Source organism: Urocitellus parryii, chromosome 2, assembly GCF_045843805.1.
Source record: "Urocitellus parryii isolate mUroPar1 chromosome 2, mUroPar1.hap1, whole genome shotgun sequence".
NCBI lineage: Eukaryota > Metazoa > Chordata > Mammalia > Rodentia > Sciuridae > Urocitellus > Urocitellus parryii.
Window position 1 is genome coordinate 185,719,038 of NC_135532.1, and position 21,341 is coordinate 185,740,378.

The 21,341-nt window shown below is 47.8% G+C and overlaps 1 protein-coding gene across 1 annotated transcript; it reads right to left on the reverse strand.

Annotated features, from left to right (window-relative positions):
* Nucleotides 1-951: 951 nt before the first annotated feature.
* Dvl3 (dishevelled segment polarity protein 3) lies at nt 952-17,974 on the reverse strand. The gene is made up of 16 exons (XM_026389318.2): nt 17,746-17,974; nt 11,660-11,729; nt 11,042-11,163; nt 10,812-10,921; nt 10,486-10,621; nt 10,217-10,310; nt 9,940-10,009; nt 8,963-9,102; nt 8,737-8,813; nt 8,562-8,629; nt 8,254-8,403; nt 7,542-7,673; nt 7,181-7,348; nt 3,995-4,210; nt 3,488-3,898; nt 952-2,671 (listed from the first exon to the last, which is right to left on the reverse strand). The coding sequence occupies exons 1-16, from the start codon at nt 17,904-17,906 to the stop codon at nt 2,640-2,642; spliced, it is 2,157 nt and encodes a 718-aa protein (XP_026245103.1). The 5' UTR covers nt 17,907-17,974; the 3' UTR covers nt 952-2,639.
* Between the last annotated feature and the right edge of the window lie 3,367 nt (nt 17,975-21,341).

Genomic DNA, 21,341 nt, shown 5'->3' on the forward strand with positions numbered 1-21,341 from the left:
CTCAGCCCCAGGCACTGGGGCTTAAAAAAATTACAGGTAACTTGTACTTAGTTGGACATGGGATTCAAAATTCCCTGATGAACAGAATTAATCTTTGCATCTGACCTGAGAGAAGACAGTCAACCATGGAATCTGAAATACCTGCCTGGATCTGAAGAAAATCTGTTTGCCTTTCTCTCTCTCCTATCTGAATTATAATTCCCATCCCCCCCACCACCACCACCACCCATGATAGCTTTTCTTCACTCTTTTAAGGACCCAGCTTCTTTCAAGGGCTTTAGTGGTAGTGGGCGGAGTCAGTTCTAAATCAGGGTGGGGGTGTTGGGTGCTTCTGGATGTTACAAGATGGATTCCTGACCACTTTGCTATAAATGTCATAACTCAGTAATACAGCTTGGGAAGCACATAAGTGTTGAAAAAACACTCCCTTTGAAAATATCCCTGATGGCTGGGGGCTTCTAGGATGTTTTGAATGATGAACTTAATGGCCTTGTCCCCACACTGGGCACAGTTCCTGCAGCAAATAGGCCATACATGGCTGCAGCCCTTTTTGGCATGACCATTATTCTTTTTTTTTGTCATCTTGGAATTGAGGACCAGAGATAGCTCTTCTGTTTTGGTAGACAGAGACAGCCTGCTGCCTTCTCTAGGCAGGCTTGAAACTGTCATGGCAGGAAGGAAGGGCAAAAAGGAAAAAGGGGCAAAACTGATTGTGAACCTTACTGTCCCTAGCAGCTTTCTGCCAGAAGTCAGGATACAGCAGAATGAAGATCTGGCCTCTCTCAAACTGTGGTCACATCCTGATTCCATTAAGTGACAGAAAAAAGGCATTTCTAATCCTTTAACCAGCAGCATTCAATGCTTCACTTCTACCTCTGCCAGAATTTTATCTTCCAAATATACTGTAAATACCTGCCAATTTTGAGTAAATAATAATGATCATGATAATAATAATAATAATAATGGTTACCATTTATTGAGCACCTACTCTATCATGTGCCAGGCACTGTGCTAGGCACTTTTCGTACAATATCTAATTTAAATCCTCACAACAACCCTGTGAGGTAGGTATTATTATCATCATTTTACATACGAGAGAACTGAGGCTCAGAGAGGTTAAATAACTCTCCTATCACGCAACCAAAAGGAAATAGAGCTGGAATTCAAACCCAGAACACTCCAAATCCCAGGCTCTGGTAAATTAGAGGTAAAGGGGAAAGAAAGGGCCAAATTCAAGAAAGATTGTTGGAGTGGAAAAGATGTGATATGCTGACTGGTAAGATACAAGAAAGAATTTAAGCCTGTAAATGTTTCTGACTGGTGTGCCTGTGTAGATTGTGATAGTCACTAGGACTGGAATTCAAAAGGAACACACTTGGTTGGGGACATGACTTGAGTCCATATAGACATGTCCGTGGTGATGTTCAGTGGTTAATAAAAATACAGATCTGAAGATTGAGGGAATTTGGGGTTATATTTTTGGGAATCACCAGCATATCAGCAGCAATTGAGGACATCAGGATTGATGAGACCATTTTGGGAAAAAATACAGAAGAAAGAGAAGTGGACCAAAGAAGGAACAATGTAAGAATTGACACTGAAGGTATAGTATAGTAGAGGTGTTCTCAACAAAGCAAGACGAGGCAGAGTTAGAGGAGTACAGGAGATGGCCCTGTAGTGGTGGCTAGAAGAAGCCACAGCCTGGTTGGGAGTAAACTCGAAGCTTCCAGAAGGCAAGCAAGATTGAGTCACGTGTCCAACACAGCACTTTGTTCACTAAAACCCCAGAAGTATTTGTTGTATGAAAGAATGTCAAAATGCCCCTACTTTGGTTTGCCCTAAAACCTGGGCTAAGGATTTCATATTACTCTTGACACCCTGTCCCTAAAAATATGGGAGCCTGGGCAAGTCAGGAGAATTTAAAGCACAGGCTAGAAGTGAAAGTTGTGATTTGTTTAAAGTGGAGAATAAGGTTAAAAAAAAAAAAAACAAAAACTGGAACTCTGTTTGAAAGTCCTGGAAGCCCTCTTGCCCAACTCCCAACTGGCCTATGGGTTCCTGTCCTTGTTCTGGAGTGTCACGGTGTATGCAAACTGGGAAGTGTGTGTGTGTGTGTGTGTGTGTGTGTGTGTGTTGGGGTATGTGTGAGATGGCCTGTCAGTTACCTGGAGAGTTCTCTGTTGAGCCCAGCCTGAGACTCAGCTTATAGGCTTATCCAGGTAGGAAAATGTTGGGGATATGTGGCTTGAGGGCTATGAGTAAGGGGAGAGGAAAGTCAGGGGACCAGCCCCACTATCTAGGAAAGGACTTGGAGAGAGGGTCCAGCCCTCTGGGCAGGGTCCAGCCCTGAGGCTTAAGTGAACTTGCATAGGCACCTGTGTGTATTTGTATATGTGTGTGTGTTTGTGTGTGTGTGAGTGAGAGAGAGAGGGTGGGTAGGGGAGAGATATAGAGGGGAAGAATATTCTATGGAAAAGAGAACAGGGTCCTTGTGCATGGGTAAGGCTGAGGCCCTTCCCAGAAGCCTAGAAATACTGAAGTGTGGGTGTAGGGGCTGGACATCCTTGGGAAGCCCCGAGGGGCTCCTGAAGCAGGGTTCCTGGTCTCCTCGGAGGCTGGGCCTCCCCTTGCTGGGGGGTTCACAGAAAGTCAAACAGCCCGAAATTCTTGGCTGCTCCAGGCCAAGGGAAAATTGGGGGAAGAAAAAAGAAAGAAAAGAAATGTTTCAGCCGGGAGATGAGATGAGCCTGCCAGTTAGTAGGGTTAGGGTCTGATGGAACCAGCACACAGGTCAGGCATAGGAGCAAGGGATCCAGCAGAGATGCTCTCTGGAAGCCACTAGCTGCTCCAGCACCTGAGGGGGCCTTCTGGCTTCTGATCAGGAATAGGTACAGGCAGGGGTAAACAGCATGAATAGCTACTGAAGGGTGACTATAGCTCCGGTGCAGGACTGAGGCAGCAGGCAGGGGAGAGTTAGGTAGGGCAGATGAAGTGACTTTTTTGGTGTCAGTACTGTGGGGCAAAATCAAGAGATTTGCACACATGCTTGAGAGGGTGGACTTAATACCAGGATGGTGTAGCTGAATGAATGAAGGGGAACAAAGGGAGAAGGGGGTACCCCCCAAGGACACCACTGGGGTCAGCTCTTAAAGTGTGTGAGGATGGGGCAGAGGGAAGTAAGCACCAGCAAGTGAGGACTCGGGGACATGAAGGATCCTGGGAAGTCCCCCTAAGGTTAGTGAGCAGAGGGAACAAGCTAGGCCAGAGCCGGGTTAGGGAATGCAGAGCTGACTGGTAGATACACCCTGCCCTGGCTGCGCCCAGCGAGCAGTTAGCTAGCGCGCCTGGATTTAGTTGCATTTATTTCCCTTTCAGGTACCAGACAAAGTAAAAAAGACGGACGGACAGTTGGAGAGAGGGACGGGGTGCGGGGTGGGATGGCAGTGGGGGAGAGGCCCTGCTCACATCACATCCACAAAGAACTCACTGGGGTTTCCCATGGCCATGCGGAAGGACTGTCTGCTGGCGGTCAGTTCTGGGGGCACCGAGGCCAGGTCGCGGCCGGGAGGGGCTCCTGGGGGCCCCATGGCTGCAGGCGGCGGGGGCATCATCAGCATTGGGGGGCCGTAGAGAGGGGGCACTCCTGGAGGGCCATAGCTTGGGTGCGTGTGGTGGCTGCGCAGGCTGCTGGCCAGTGAATGGTGGCTGCGGTGGCTATGCTCGCTGGCCGCGGGCCCTGAGCGCTCACTGGGTGCCCGCTCTCGTGGCCCCCGCAGGCTGCTGCGTGTCGTGTGGTCCGACTCACTGCCGCTGCCGCCGGACTTGGAGTCTCCAGCCTTTGGGTCCTTCTCCTTCCGACGATCGCTGCCACTACGGTTTGAGCCACTGCTCCGACTGCCTGTGGAGGATAAGCAGGGCCGGGGTGGGGAGCACTCAGAGCTGACACCCTGGACTCACCTGTAGTTCCCTCCATGGTTCCCTCCGCCGTAATTACCTTCACTGTGTTGACTGCTGGCGCTGCCCCCACCATAGCTGTAGCCTAGCTCCGGGAAGCCTGGGTGGGGGTTGTAGGGGTGTGGGGGTGGTGGGTACTGGTAAGGGAAAGCCATAGGCCAAGGGGCAGCCCCCGGGTGTGGCAAAGGGGCCAGCGTATCTTGGTCAGAGGCACCGCTGGAACCGTCGTGGTCGTGGAGGGACAGGTTGGCCATGTCTGTGGAGGAAAGGCTGGGTAAGCTGAGTCTATTCCCTGTCCCCTGGACTCCTTGATCAGGAGAGGGGTTCCTGGCCTAGGTCAGGTGGTAGACAACACTGGTAGTTTCTGGTCAGAATGGGAGTAGGTATGGCACAAGCCAGAGAGCTCACCCTTTCTGCACAACTCCTGGCCATTACCTCAACAGCCCCGGAGACCCTCCTCAGGAAACCCAAGTCATCATTTAAGATTCTGGGTCAATCCCAATATCCAACTCCCAGAATCTGGGAGGACCCTTCTAAATTTGTAGTGTTCTCTCCTTCCTTGTCAGTGGACTGAAAGAAGGGATAAGACTGCTATTCAGCCTTTTTCTCTTTTGTTCACTTAGAGGGTCCTGGGTCAGGGAATGTGGAAGACATTCTGTAGGTAATGCACACCTATGCTTCATTAAGCATACCACACAGCACTCCATCTCCCTCAAAGACTGCCACGACCCATACAGGAATTCTTCACTTTTCCAGATAAGGAAAGTCAAATCCAGAGAAGTTAAAAGAGCAGCCTGAGGTCAACCTAAACTATAGGTAGAACAGAAACTAAGAGTTGCTTGCTTTCTCTTTACCTCTCCAGATGAGGTCATTAGTTAGAAACAGGGAGCAGTTTGGGGAAATGGTAGTGAAATTTTACCCTGTATATATATATATATATATATATATATATATATATATATATATATATATATATATATATATAGATGGGCTTCATATATATATATATGAAGCCCAGAACATGGGGCCTTTTAGAGGCCCCTTATAGAAGACTCTTGCCTTTATCACATTTTCCTGGTACTGCTTGGGTGTGGCTGGACATAAAGTGGGAAGGGCCAGACAGAACAACATGGGTACCTCTGGCCTGGCACCAACTCATTCTATCATCACTTATTTCATGACTGGCTTCCTGGGAGAAACTGTGTGTTCCTTAAGAGCCAGGCTGCCTGTGTCAATGCTAGAACTATCTTAAAGTGAGCATAATGGGATACCCCTTGCTCACACACCACCTCTATAAGTCCTACAGCTCATACAAATGAGCTCTTCCTCCAAGCCCTCAGGTGAGTCAGCCCAGCCTTGCAAGGAAAAATCTGGAAGAGGGGCTCTGAGGTGGCCTGTAGAACCTGCCAGCCAAGCTATCAATCCGTCAAATGGACAGCAGCAGTATGAGGCAGGGTAGAGGGAAACAGTAATTTTTCTTTGCTCACTTCCAAAGAGCTGGTGATGACTTTATCCTGCATGCTATTGTCCTGGGAAGTAATTGTGTGCTCTTGGGGAGAAACTGAGGCCCCCACACTGCTACACTCTCAGCTTTGGCCAAATGAGAAGGAAAAGGCTCTTCTATCAGCATCACCCTGAGTTGGGCCTTGGGTGGCCTGGGGCCCTGGGTGGAAGATCCAGGTAGGCTCAGGGAAGAAACAATGTTTTGAGCAAAGGCCATAGCTGCCTTGGAAGCTTTAGGTGTCCCTAGAGGTTGAAGGTCAGGGATTAGTTCTGCTAATGATGAAAATAATAACCACATTCCAATGAATCTAAGAAGCTATTGATTACAAGACGTATCCCAATTTCAGATATTGAAATATGAAAAAAAGAGTGCATTTTGGAATCAATTAAATATATAAACATGGACAACTTTTATAGACTATTTACCACGAGCCATACACTACACTAAGAGCATATATCTTATTCTCCAAAAAAAAAAAAAAAAAAAAAAAATTCCTATGAGAGCTCCATCTTACAGAATCTTACAGAATCTCTAAGAGGCTAGATCACTTACTCTTACCTCACACAGTAAGGATGAAGCTAGGATTTGAACATAGAACTGCCAAATTCCAAAATCTTATGCATCTATCACTACTCCATGGGGCCATACTTGAATTGCTAAGGGCTAGGGATCCTACTCTCCTCCCACAGACTGTGTTCTGAAGGATCAGTCATTCTAACATTCTAGTGCCTAGAACCTAACCTGAAGCATTTTTTTTTTAAGCTGTAGATGGACACAGTATTTTTATTTATTTTTATGTGGTGCTGAGGATCAAACCCAGTGCCTCACACATACTAGTCAAGTGTTCTACCACTGAGCTACAACTACAGCCCTAACTTGAAGCATTTTAAGAGTTAGCTTTAGATACCTATTGGCACTATTGGGCAGAGGTTGCTGCTGAGGTGGAACCTCAGCTCCCAGCCCTGAGCAGTGCTATACTGTTCTAAGAACTCCTTACCCTAAGGATTATCCACAGGCTAAAGAGAAAGGAGGTTCCTTGTAGACCTCTACTACTTAAGAACTTGCACTGTTTTTGTGCCCTCTCAGGATCAAGTCAAAACTCCTTGGTATGGCTTACAGAATCCTCTGCCACCTGGTCTTGACAGCTTCTCCAGCTTCATCTTATAGCACAGCCTGCCGTCAGGGGTCTGAGGCAGATCCTACCCTAGTCAGTTCCAGATCCTCCTTGGTTCAGAGACCAAGGGCAGGTACTCTGTTTAGCATCACTGAGAAAATGTTTCTGAAGTACCACACACCCAGGGCAGCCCAGGTAGTGAGAAGAAACTGGTTCTGAGGCTTAACACCTATGCTACTAGTTGTGAGACCTGGGGCAGACTATTTCCCACTGAGAAATCTGTTTCCTCATCTGAGAACATGGATAGTAATCCTCCCTGCTTCTGGGGGAATTATGAGGATCCAGCAAGAGAGTGAGATAATACTTTTAGAAACTACCAACACTGTCAGGCTCAGAACATGCACTTAGAGCATGCCAGGCCCAAGAAGAGAGGTGGGGCAGGTGAAGAGATTAGATAGGACTGTTTCCACCACACCAATTCTCAGGCCTTGAATCAGGCCCCAGCTCTGCTGAGCCCCATCTATGTTCCCTGGAGTCTGCTGCCATATCCCTGGGCACTCCCCATTCCCAACCAGGAGGCAGGGCAAGAAGGTCAGTGAAACACGTACTGCCGCAGAGGTCTCCGAAGATGTAGTAGCACTGTTCAGAGAAGGTGATCTTGTTGACAGTGTGGCGGATGAAGCCAGCTTTCAGCAGGTTGCTGGCATACTTGCGGGCCTCCCGCCGGTCAGTGAAGCCTTCGACATTGTGGTACAGCCAGTCTACCACATCTGAGCCTGAGGATAAGGCTGCCAGTTGATTGGGAGGCCCATCTGATTTGGGTTCAGCTGGTCTCATAGAAGCTATGAGGCTGGGGCTGGTTCCAGCTCAAAGGAGTGGCCCAAAGGAGTTATTGAGTCCCCCACCCCTGGCCTGCCCTGTCTGATCATTTCCCACCCAATCCTTCATCCCTCCATGGGGCTTTCTCACCGATAAAAGCGTTAGGAATGGTAATCTTGAGCCACATGCGATCTCGGACCTCCAACCCTGATTCAGGGGAGGCCATGGCTTTTACGATGGCGGCCATGTCACTGTGGATGGACAGATGGAAGTCGTCCAGGCCTGGGGGTGGGAGGCAGAATGGTGAGGCAGAAAGGGGCTTTGGAGTTAGGTAAATAAGAATTTGCATTCCGGCTATACCAAACAATAATTACAGATCAATCCTGGACAAATTACTGATTTCTTGGACACTCAGTTTTCTCTTCCATAAAAATGGGGATTTTAATATCTATTTACAAGGATATTTGAGTTCAGTTACATAAAGGAAGGTACTTAGCACAATGCCTACATGTATAATAATAAAAATGACACCCATTTAGTAAGCCATAATGCTTACTTTATGCCACATACCAATGGTGCTTCACTTATAGCTTCTTATTGAACCCATAGGAACCTGGTAAAGTATATATTAATAGTCCCATTTTACAAGAGGAAACTGAGGCTCTCTGGGTGCTCAATGCAGGTTCAGAAGCAAACAATATTTAGTGAAGATCCATAAAGTGCCCACTGGGAGAAATCGCAGTGTGAGGTAACTGGAATGAGTGGCGTCCCCTCTCTGGTCCTCCTGGGTGCTTACGTTGCCCCTCATCAGTCCTCCCACTTGGCTCTGTCTGCTGCCCAGAGAACAGGGTTAGACACTCACGCTCTGTGTCAGGGATGGAGCTGGTGATGGAGGAGCTGGTGGAGGTGATTGTGCTCAGGGAGGGGCTCATGCCATAGGCAGGGAAGGTGCCCGTCATGGCTGCAGTGTGAGAGACCCAGGCCGCAGGGTCAATGGGCCGGATGGGCTCACCTGCAGGGAGGATGAGGAGTCACAGGCTGCTCACCCTGACCACTTCTGGGCCCAACAGGCAGGTGTGGGGGTTCAGGGAAACACAGCAGAAATGAGGGAAAGGGATCACAGATGCTCGATATCAGCTTTAAGAATGAGCTCCCCCCACATCTACTCACTCCTGGGTAATGTGAAGCAACCACGTGGACTTGGGTCCCAGCACTTGGCTACAGTCAGGGTAATGGGCCTGAAAACAAAGATTGAGGGTAGAATGTGTGGAGGCCAGATCAAGCCTCTTGCATGATAACCAGAAATGTCTACCCCATCCTCCCCAGTGCTCTATTCCATTCATACCCTGGTTTGTGCACAATCTCCCGTAGTACCCGAACTGCATCATCATTACTCATGTTCTCAAAGTTGATCTCATTTACCTAAGAAAGAGGACCAGGAGTTGGGTAATAGACTATGCAGGGGAGAGGGGCAGGGGAGCTGAGTTTGTGGGTCAGGAAGTCTTCCTCCAGAGGGCAGGGACTCCTCCCAACCCTCTATCCACACCACTACCCAGGGTGGGCAATGATACCTGTAACAGCATATCTCCTGGTTCGATGCGTCCATCAGCAGCCACAGCCCCACCTTTCATGATAGAGCCAATGTAGATGCCTCCGTCACCACGCTCATTGCTTTGGCCCACAATGGAGATGCCCAAGAAGTTATACTTCTCTACAGGAAGTAATTTAACAGCTTGAGAGGAGCAAGAGTCCTATCCAAATTACCAACACCTTATTAGAACAGGGTGGAAAGGGACAAAAACTGACATGTACTAAACCCAAATCAGGCACTGTATATATAGTGCACTTACCCATGATTTCATTCAATCTTTGCTGGCTGTGGTGCAGAGACTCTTTGTCTCATTTTACAGATCACGCAAGTGAAGTTTAGTGAATTTAAGTGACTTTTCTAAGCCAATAACTGACAGAATTCAAACTCAAATTTCTAAGTTCTCAAATTGGGTTCTTTTCACTACATCCAGCTGTCTCCTTTATACAGTCTGTTGGAACCAGGTGTGGCGGTACACACCTGTAATCCCTAGTTACTTGGAAGGCTGAGGCAGGAGAATCTCAAGTTCAAGACCAGCCTCAGCAATTCAGTGAAAACCGGGGATATAGCTCAGTGGTAGGGCACTTGCCTGGCATACATCAGGGTTCATTTCCCAAGACCACAACCAAAAGCAGGGGGAAAAAAAAAAGAATACCTAGGGCATAAACTAGAGAGCAAGGATGCAATGACTAAAGATGGCAAGGGGCAGGAAACCCAGAAACCACTTGCTCCAAGAAGGCTTCCCTGGTGCCATTTCTGCTTCCACAGCTCTCTGTGCTTATATCTGTCATAGCTCTGACCATGAGGTACTGAAGTGATCTGTGTTAAGTTTCAGCTAATGTTTATACAAGAGAACTCTTTGAGGATAAAGTTCAAATCTTGTGTCTCCCAGAACCCCTCATGCCTGCCCAGTGTCTGGCATACAGTAGGTGCTCAAGAGTATTGTTTCCCCAGACTCACCCATGTTGAGAGTAACTGTGATGATGTTGAGAGACATGGTAGAGTCTGTGATGCTGCTGAAGGATGAGGACTGGAAGAGACAGAGGCCCTGAGCTGCAGGTGGGGGTGGCAGGAACTCACTGTTCCTACCTGGTTCCTCCTCAGCACTACTCCCCTCACCCTCTATGGTTCTAGATGCTGAACCAAAGGGAAGGGTTCTGAGGAAGAACAAGCTGAGCCTGCCTGGAAAGGGCTCACAATCTGCTCCCACCCATCCTGAGCATCCCAGGCCCCATACCCGCTCAATCCGTGAGACCTTCTGCTTCCGCCGCCGCCGCTTGTGTCTTCTCATCAGGCGTGAGGCACTGCTCTGTTCTGTGGAGCTGCTGAACCTGTGGGGCCCACAGTCGTTCCCCACCAGGCTGGCCCAGCCCTGCTCTACAAGAGGCACTGCAGGGCCCAGGTGCCCAACACAAAGCCCACATCCCTCCCAGGAGCCAGTATCCTCAGGGTTTAGGGCTCCTTGGGGTCACCTGCCCCACAGTACCCATGAAACTAAAGCCCCACCTGCTGGTAGAATCCTCCTCATCTGAATCAAAGAAGCTGGTGGTCTCCAGCTCACTGCTCATAAGGGTGGACGAGCTATCATAACCACCAGGCTCTCGCCGCCGCTCCCCCTTTGCAGTTCCATTTAGCCGGGTTGCTGCAGGAGATGGAGGCAGCTGCGTTCACACTATGCTTAGTTCAGGGGAAAAGAGGTGAGAGGCCCAGGCCAGAGGCTACTCTGGGGCTAGGCATAGCCAGAGCTCAGGACACAGGGCAGAGAGGTGGGACTGGAAAGATGTGGAAAAGGAGTAGGGGTGGGGAAGGCAATCCTATTTGGGAAGACACACCATGCTCTGGGCCATCCCTCCGACGTGGCCGCTCCCGCTGGGCAGATACCAAGGAATCTGTCTCTGTGTCATTGTCCAGGTTCTCCTGGCTGCCCCCACCAGCATGAGGGCTGCAGGGAAGAGAGGACTTGGTAGAGGAGGGGGCAGGCTGGGGGTTCCCTCCCCCAGCCCTGGGCTGAGCTGATGCAGTCCTCTCCCATGGGCCCTCCCCACTCTCGGCTCATACTCACTGGAAGGATGGGGGTCGGGAGTCCCCGATTCCTCCTGTGCGCTCCATAGGTGGTGGCAGCTCTGATGGGTTATCAGCACAGAAGGGGGCTGGCTCTGGGTGTGAGCCCTCAGCTGATACCAGCTGATGGGGAGACATTGAGTGAGATCTATGTGACAGGGGGCACCAGGGAGATGGGGATGGGGAATTGGCTTCCGGCAGGGCATGAAGGCCTGGGAGAATGAAGCAGGGAGAAGAGACAGGACTATGCAAGGGCAACTGAGGTGAGGAATGGCCCCAGAACCAAGTTGAGGGGGCTCTTGGAGGCATGGGTTGCTCAAGCAGAGTGGGGGATGGAGAAAAGGGTCGGTGGTCCCAGGCAGCGGTCGCCAGGTAACAGCAGGTATCTTACTAGCATAGGAGATATTTTTATCTCCACATGTGTTTCTGTTTCTTCCCTTCATCCCTTCCCACCACTCCCACTTTTCATTAAAGTTGAGAAAGCTGGGGTGAGAAATAGTTCAGTTAGAAAACTAAAGGAAAATTCAGATACTGAAGCATAAAACTCCCAGCTACGATCTCAGTGATGCCTTCCCTCCCTCACAGGCATGCAAGCAGATAGAGACTGAGGCCTCCTTACCCAGGACACCACGCGGCCATTGAAGCAGGGTAGCTTAGCATTGTCATCTGAGATCTCCTCCTTCACAACTCTGTAGGGAAAGAGGGATGTAAGAGAGAACTTTCTGGCATGTACATGGAAGGTCCTCGCAATCCCAGTTGTACTCCATCCTAAACCGTGATTTAAACTACCAGCATAAGACTGTTCAAATGGGAATAAGGGAGGTGACCCAGGGACATCTCTTTAGCACCACCAGGAAGACACCAGCTCTGTTTGGGCCAGCTATCTTTCTGGGGCATCCTCTAAGTCATTAGAGATCATGCCATTTCCTATAACCCCCAAAGTGTTTTACCCAACCTCCATGTGGCTTCCCTGGGCTGGACTTTCTCTTTTCCTCAGAGTCCCAAATTGGGAAAAAGGACACAATTATTGTGCTGGTGTTGTGGCTCAGTGGTAGAGCTTGCCTAGTATGTGTGAGGCCCTGGGTTCACTCCTCAGCACCACATAAAAATAAATAAATATAGGTATTGTGTCCATCTTCAACTAAAAAAATATTTTTTAAAAAAGGACATAATTGGGGGCTGGGGATATGGCTCGCTGGTAGAGTGCTTGCCTTGCATGCACAAGGCCCTGGGTTCAATCCCCAGCACCACAGGTGGTAGTGCGCACAGTGATAGTGCACTTGCCAAATATGTGTGATGCCAAATATGCATGAGGCACTGGCTTGGATCCCCATCAACACATTAAAAAATATACATAAATAAAGTAAAGGTGTTGTGATCACTACAACCAAATAAAAAAATATAAAATTAAATTAAACAAACAAAAAGGATATAATTATTACTGATCTTCCCTTTACAACTTGGAATCCTGACATTGTTCTGGGAGGTATGGACAAGGAGATTAGGAAATTAAGAAATAAGGGGAGAAGGTGTTTACTAAACATCTTCCATATACCATCAAGATAACTAATAGTAACAACTGCTCTCATTTATTAAGCAAGCATAATAGGCTGAGCATTTTGCTAGGTGCTTTACTTATATCATTTCATCTAATACTGCAATGCTATGAGGTTGGGGCAGATGGGAAACCAGGTTCAATATGTTCAGTAATTCACCTAAACTTACACTACTAGTACACTAAAAGCTCACATTTGAACCTTGGTCAGCCTGACTCTAAAGTCTCTATTCTTACCTATTATACCAGCTTCTATCTCTATATTTAGAACATATAATTTTCACATCAGTCTCATATGTAGACAATATGATCCATATTTCATGAATAAGGAAACTGACAGACATTCAGTGTCTTATCCAGGGTCATGAAGCTCATGGATGTTAGAGCTGGAATTCAATCACAGGCTCATTTAATACTAAACCTACACTCTTCCCACTGTATTCTTTCCTGTGCAATGATAAAGGTAGCATGGGTTTATGAGGAGGTAGGTGGTGAGAGGACACTGAAATGGGGCATGCAGGGTATGGGATGTGGTCATGGCTTGTAGTTTGGTTTGAGGAACGTGGTGAGGTAAGAAGTCAAACACTGGCTAGGTTTGGGGCAGGGAAGAGAATGGAAAAGTTTGAGGACTGTCAAGACTGTCAAACACATGGTACATTTGAGCAGAGAGGGATGACAGCGAGGGAGGAGGCTGGGAAGACCACTCCTCCCTCATTCTTAGAGCAGCTTCTGCCTAGAGTCAGGAACATGCTTGGCTCCTTAGGATGCTTACATTCTTGGACTCAAAGCCAAGTTCCCAGGCCAAGCCTGCCCTCTTCCCTCCCATCTAGCTCTGGCTCCCCACCATTTCCAACCCCACAGTGACCCTAAAAAAACAGCCCAAATCATTATCCTCGGGTTCATGATGGCAGAGAGCCTAGAGACAAAATAGGCTGGAAAGAAGTGACAGAGAGGTCTGGCCAGAGGATACCTCAAGCAGACTCACATGAGAGCCAAAGCTGAAAGGAAAAGGAGGTGCATGTGCATGGACTGTATGTCCTACTTTGGAGAGGGTCTCCCTGTGTGGGAAACTGCTGCTGAGTCTCCCCGACCTCCCCTAGCAGGCCCCACCACGCTGCTCCACACTACAGATGTTTCCTCTCTTTCTGGGGGTCACCGACAGGTCGCCAAGGCTCTGCTGACTCACAATGATCAGCTGATCCTCAGCAGCCTTGAGGGACCTCAGACAGCCTGTACTCTTCTATCATAGAGCTGAATGGCTCAGGGTTCCATAGCACTCATGTACCCGCGCCCCACAGTCTCGTTCTTTAACACCTGTCTCCCATTCCCCCATGGAGTCAGACAAATATACATTCAAATTTCCTCCCATTATTAGCCCTCCCACCCTAACTTTTCCAAGGCTTTGACTTGTACTAGTAAGTGGGATTCTTAAATGCATGGTCAGGCATATAATAAAACTAGTTACTAACTCTACCAACTTTTGGTGAGATTCACACTCTCTTTCTAACTAGATGTAAGTTTTTAAAAGCAGGGACCAAACAAATCTTCTCATCATTCATCGTTCATCCAAATAAAAAGCTTTTGCTGAGCCAGGTGCAGTGGTGCATGCCTGTAACCCCAGCTACTCAGAAGGCTGAGGCAGGAGAATCACAAGTGCAGGCCCAGGATCGGCAACTTAGCAAGTCCCTGTCTCAAAATAAAAAAAAAAAAAATTAAAAAGGGGATGTTGCTAAGTGGTATAGCACCCCTGGGTTCCATCCTAGTATCACACGCACACTCAAGCTTTATTAAGAGCCCAGTGGGCTTTAGGTCCCGTGATACTACAGGACTGTATGAAGCACCAGGCCTGGACTAAGGACTCTGAGAGGTTACAATCCAGTGGGTAGATTTGGTAAGCATATTGCAAGAGGGGAGAAGTTAGAGCCTCAAAGCAACAGGTGTGTCTACTGGATAGACATCTGCTGAGTGTTACTTAGGTGTCAGAGATGGCTAGGAACTGGGTAGAGATGTAAGGATGAGGGATTTGAACCTAGAGAAGACAGGGGAAGAGTGTCCCAGGCAGAAGGTCCTGAGACAGAGCAGTGGTGATATGGAGAGGAAGCAACACAGTTTCCTAACTTACTATGGTACCCCCTCCCACAGCTCAAGGTCAGATTAGCAGCGGGGACCCCATTATTTATCTACCATCTCCTTAGTGCTGAAAATGTTTATCCTTCTTCCATTACTCCACATAAGAGTGCTGGGCCTACCCTAGGTTTGACAAACACTTGTGGAGGTCAGATGGGACTTGGAGGGGTCCTCAGATCTCACATCCTAACCTCAGAGGGTAAGCCTAGAGAAGAGAGACTGTTGGTGGGACAGCAGTCTTTCTCTTCTAATGTTCTTTCCCTCCTGTCAGCAGAGGTCCCTAGTGTGGGCTCAATAAGTGGAAGCCCTATCCACCTCCCTAGTTTGCCAAATCCACCATCTCCCAGAAAAGGAGCATCTGTAAAATGGTGATAACAATCATACCTACAAAAAACCTGTGTGACTAAGGTTTTAAACTTTGGAGCCAGATTACTGATGTCAGTAAAGCTCTGTCACTTACTAGCTGTGTGACCTTGGGCAAGTTACTTAAGCATTCTGTGCTCTAATTTCCTCACTTGTACCACCTATTTCATAGGGGTTTGTATCACTATTTCATAGGGCTATCATGAAGATTCTGTGAGTAAAGATTTGCAAAGGGCTGGGGATGTGGCTCAAGCTGTAGCGCGCTCGCCTGGCATGCGTGCGGCCCGGGGTTCGATCCTCAGCACCACATACCAACAAAGATGTTGTGTCCGCCGAGAACTAAGAAATAAATATTAAAAATTCTCTCTCTCCCTCTCTCACTCTCTCTTTAAAAAAAAAAAAAAAAGATTTGCAAAGCATTTAGATCAGTGTCTGGCACAGTGTAAGCACCATTTTTAAAAGTTTGTAAAATAAACACACTGTATATACACTCCTTGGCTAGTTTTCTGTGACCAGATAGCCCTACCAGGTCTCCTACTCATTTACCCTTCTGGGGCTAAAATCGTTTAATCCATCAATGTCCTATTTTTCTACCACTGAGCTACATGTCCAGTTCATTTTCTTTTTTATTTTGAGATAAGGTCTTGCTAACTCAGGATGGCCTCCAACTTGCAATCCTCCTGCCTCAGCCTCCCCAGTTGGTGGGATTAGAGGCATGCACAACAATGCCCAGTTTCTCCACTTTATTTTTAGCATTATTCTCAATCCTGTTAAAATAGTCAACTCTAATATCCTTCAAGTACCATTGATGTATGCAAGATAACTTCAGGGGGTACATGATAAATATTGCTTAGATCAATGTTTACTTATAACAAAATTTAGAAAGAAATATAAACAGAAAATGAGATCTGTGGTTGATTTTGTATTATTAGTGGGTCAAGCTTAGGAAAAAAAAGAGAGGGTTAACAGTAAATTTGAAGAACAATATTAAATAAACTGTAAGAGGATGTAATGAGTGCCCTCTAATAACTGCAGCTAGGTCTGGCTTAACAGAAGCCATGGGAGAGTGGGAGGCAGCACAGAATGGTCTGCTTAGAAGGCAGGGGCAAGATGGGGGATGTTGATACAGACCTATTTCAATTTTCTTCAAGGCATTTGGTCCCAGCATAGAGGGCTCTGAATGACTTTCTCCCATCCTATACCCCAAGGCAGCATCAGTCCTTTCGGACCCTATTTTTTTCTGCCTGCCAAGCTGAAGTACCCACCTCCTGATCTCCAAAGCTTCCTGACTGATTTTCTTTACAGTCTTCCAATCAGGCATGTCTGCCTCAGACTGAAACCAGACAATCATCACCACACTCCAGGGGAGGAAGAACAACAGAACCAAGAATAGAAAGAAACTACCTAGTATACTCCCCACTGTACAAAGCACTTTCACACACACGATTTCATGGGTTCATCCAATTCTGAGTTCCAGGAGAGAAGGGGACAAAAAACATGCCAGGCAGCAGACAGAAGGTGCTTTACTCCCTGATGCCAGGAGGGCCTGGGTCTGGGGAGAAGAGCCATGCTGAAGAACACTGGGGAGAAGAATATCTCCCCTGACTCAGCTCTGAGGCCTCAGCTGCAAAGAGCAGCTAGGCCTGGAGAGACAGCCTTCAGGCCTGGTGGACCAGGGAGGCCTTCCCAGTGGCCTCCAGGCCCAGCGCCCAGTTAGTGCAGGGCAGGCTAGTGTGGGGGCCTCCCCCTCCCCCAGTCCCCTGGGAGTTGGAGGGGGGGGGATCAGCCAGGCTCCCCCTCCCAGGCCAGCTGCTACAGAACCTTCCGGCTGCAACATTCCAACCCCTCTTAAAGGGGCAGTGGCTGCTTCCAAACTCTGCCTGTCCAAAGCCCTGTAGCTGGGCAGAGGGGAAGACCCGCACCAGCGAGGGGAACATGGAGAATGCCAAGAGGCAATTCCTGGCGTTTCCACCCAGGCTCTAAGGCCCTTTCCAATGTCTCTCCCTGAGCCACCATCTGGAGGAAAAATTGGGAAGGAAGATCACCACCTGGATTAGTGAGGTCTGTTTCTCAGGGGCAGGCACTCTGCTCAGCCCACATGATCCCCATCAGCCCACATGGGCGGTAAATAAACATAAGGTCTGCAGGCCCTAGCTTCCAGCCTGGCGGAGCACCCTCAACTCCCCTTTTCCCCAGTTCCCACAGCATAGCCCTTGGATGCGGGACCAAATATGGCTCTGGGTTGTGGAGCTGAAAAGATAGGGAAGGCAAGCCGGAGCCAAATGCCCCAAAACTATGTTAAAAAGGAGGCTCCCTGGAAGGAGGAGGGTTGAAGACTCTGGAACTGGGTGGAGGGGGGGGTGTGTCTGTCTATGTGGGCCACTGGCCTCTAGGGAGGTGAGGGGCTTGACTGGCAGGAACTAAATTGCTTTGGGGGCCTCGGACGACGCTCCCGACACCCGAGAGGAGAATTAGGAGTCTCTAAAAGGACTGGAACTCCAACCCCCCAAAAGCAGAGAGGAGCTCCAATGGATCGAGTCGCCTCTTTGCAGCGAGTGGGGATAGAAGTCAACATGGCCAGGGAAGTCCAAACTGGCCGCGTCGGCCCCTGGAAGCCGAGCGCCGGGGCTCCCCGGAGGCCAGGCCGGGGCCGTCCTCACCCGAAATCATCGTCCATAGACTTGAAGAAGAACTTGTAGCTGGGTCGCTGCAGAACGCCCTTAAAGTCCGCCAAGGTGACGCGCTCGGCGGGCAGGGGCAGCTTCACCAGGTACGGCGTCTCCTGCCCGTCCAGGTGGTAGATGATCTTGGTTTCGCCCATGGCTCCGGCCTCGGGCCGGGTGGCCCGCGCGCGGCCTGCTAGGGCGGCCGGGCCGGGCCTCTCGGGCGGCGGCGGCGCTCGGCGCGGCCCAGCGGCTCAGCCCCGCTCGGCGGCCGGCCGCGGCGCCAGCTCCCTTGTTCTCCGGCCTCTCCCGGGTCCCAGCGCCGCCTGCCGCCGCTGCTTCCGCTCCCCACTCTCCCGGCTCGGCTGGCCACAGCAATTCTTCCGGTGGCCGTGGCCCTCCCGGCTCTGGGCTGCGGCCGGGCCCGCTCCCCTCCCCCGGCCCGGGCCCCGCCCCGGCGCGGCCCCGCCTCTGGCCGCCGCGGAGCCGCGCTGGCCTCGCCGCTGATGGCCGGGCCTGGGCCTGGCCTGCCGACTCCCCGCCCACCCTTCGGGCGGCGGCGCTTGCCTCTGGCGCTCGGGTCCCAGGCCCTCACAGATGGAAGGGGAGGTCTTTGCTGGATGACTCTGTTCCCGGACCTTTCAAGGTCCTTATTCTAGACCCAAAGGGGATTGGTGGCTTTCCTGTATCCCTGGAGGGGTGGAATGCAGGAGTCGCTTTGGTCCCCAGAGACGGTCTGGGGGAGGAGGGTGAATCTGAAGATCAGACTGTGGATATCTGGAGGAGAGTGGCCTCAACAAGCCCTTTAGGATCTGCTAGAAGCACAGCTGCTGTCATTGAGGTTTACTTAACTGAGCTCCTTGAGGACAGGACAAGATCAAGTTCTGGTTTATCCTTCTAATCTCAATGCCTAGATGCAAGGTCGGTTCCTAACAGATGCCCTCATCCCTTAGTTTTTAATTCATTAAATAAATATCGAGTACCCATTACACTGCAAGGTATGCTACACGTGAAGGCAGTAGCAAGACAGACAAGTCTGTCCTTAGGACCTTCACGCCACTGGAAGCTCACAGGCTTATTAACTTAGTTCTTACAAATGCTAAGAAGAAGATAAAACGAAGTGATGGGATAGTGACAGGAGAAAGAGGATTCTGGGTGACCAGAGAAGACCTCTTCCATCTGAGTTAATAATGAGAAAGCAGCTATGAGATCTGGGGGAAGAATATTTCAGAGAGCACAGTAAAGTGTAAAGGCTCAAAAAAGGAATAAGATTGCCACGTGTGAAGAACAAGGCAGCCATTGTGACTGGAGGGACACTTGTACCAGGCTAGAACGGTAGATATGAGTCTGATCACATAGGAAATTTTACAGTAACTGGTGTGGGGTCTGCTCACTCCATTCTGTACATAGTGGCCAAATTAGCTTAAAGTATCTCTTTCCGATAACTTTTCTGCTCAGAAACCTCTTTAACTTTCCTCAGATGCATTTCAAATGTCCTCAGCATGATATTTAAAGTCCTTCATAATCTAAGTTCCACCTACCTTTTAGTCTTTGTCCATATCCTGGCCAAACTTTTGACTTCAGGCAAATGAATATTCTTGCTATCTGCTGTACAGACCTTGTATATTTTCATTTCTTTCTCTTTACTTTTAATTTTTTAATCAAAGTAACATGTGCATAACCAAATAGTGTAAAACGTTTTTATTATTTTTTAGTTGTTGATGAATTTTTATTTTATTCATTAATATGTGGTGCTGAGAATCGAACCCAGTGCCTCACACATTAGGCAAGTGCTCTACCACTGAGCCACAACCCCAGCCCCAAATAGTGTTAAACTTTTAACAAAGCAGAAGTCTTTTTAATTTTCCTCTGCATTCACCTCCTTTTACCCTCTTAAATTGCTGAAATCACACTTTTTCAATTCAGTGGATATAGTACTTGGTATTGAATTATTTTGACTGAGTAAATGTACACTGCTAACCTGTGTGTCACATGACTTTGTTTCCTTTGACTTTTTGTTTTTCCTGGTATTAATCATTGCTTTGCCTTCCCCCTAGATGACTATGCCTTTTATATATTGTACCTATCACTAATTCTTCTCACATAATCTGTTTCTCAATACACATTTTGTTCACTCAGTCACACTATAAGGCTTCCATCAATTCCATTTTCTCCCCTTGAAGCATTTCTTTCTTTTGCTGTGGACTGTACTGCTGGCTGTTTTGCCTGTACACAGATGCCATCCCTGGACTTCTCTGCATCCTCACAATTCCCTTTACCTCTTGTGTTGGACTCCTGTTTTACTGCATTTCAGTAAAGCAATCTTCTGGTAGCTTCCTTTGAAAGGAAGCATGGGAAATAGAAAACTTTTGAGAACTTGCATATCTAAAAATGATTAAGTTGAAAATAATCTTTCTTCAGAATTTTGAAGGCAAAACTATTTTGACATATTCTCATTGTCTTCTAGTTTCAGTACTGATCTCATTTTCTTCAGTCCTCTTAATTCTTATTTTTATTCTCTCTGGAAACCTTTAGAAGTTCCTTTTCCCCTGGAGTCCTGAAATTTCATTGTGATATGCTTTGGTGAAAATCTTGTTTTGAATTAGGGCCTTGAATTCCAGGGCTCAAGTGATACTCATGATTCAGCCTCCTGGATAGCTGGGGCTGCAGGTGCATCACTGTGACTGATCTTTTTTTCATTCACTGTGCTAGGTATTTGGTGGACTCTTTCCATCTAGAAATTTAATAATGAATTCTTGAATTAATAACATTATCACTACCAATCTTTTCTATTTTTTCTGTAACTCCTGTTAGATGTTGGACCTTCTGGATTAACCATTTTTCTTAACCTTTTCTCCTGTAGTACCATTTCATTTTTAAATGATTCCACCTTTTTGCAAAATTTTAACATTATTTATAACCCTTCCAGACATTAGCCATCCATTATATTGGACTTTACTTATCCAATATGTCAATATATCCTTAAACATGTATGTTTTTATTGGATAGGTAAAATATTCACAATTTGAAATCCAAACATATCTAAGGATGGAAATGCAATGAAGTATCTCCCTAGAATTTGGTTCTCTAGTCCTCCAACTCTGAACAGGACACAACTTGTTTATTTTTACAGTTCTAAAACTCTTATTCTCCAGTTCTTCCTTTTAACAGCACTTCCTTTGTAGACACAGTATCTTCCTTGAGTTTTTATAATTGTAGCTTTTCCCTCTCTGAAGTTTCAAAAGTATCCAACTTTGCCATTTTTTTCTTGGTTTCAAAATTTCTATTTGCTGGTTTTGGTCTCTTTCATTTTTGAAGCTTTCTCAAATATTTGATGGACCTTGGCTTGAATTCTATTCACACTTAAGGGTGAGATGCTGAAAATCTGACTGGAAGCTCGACATAAATGACCTATTAACTGATGGGACTTAATGTGGGGTTTTGATAAAACAGGGAGTTGTTTTTTTTTTTTTTTCTGTCAAGGAAACAACAAAAAAGGTCAGTATTCAGTTTTTTTTTTTTCTTCACGTTCAACCTAATAACTCACCTCCATCTCCACCATGCCTACTACTAAGATCTGAGGCTCTGATGGT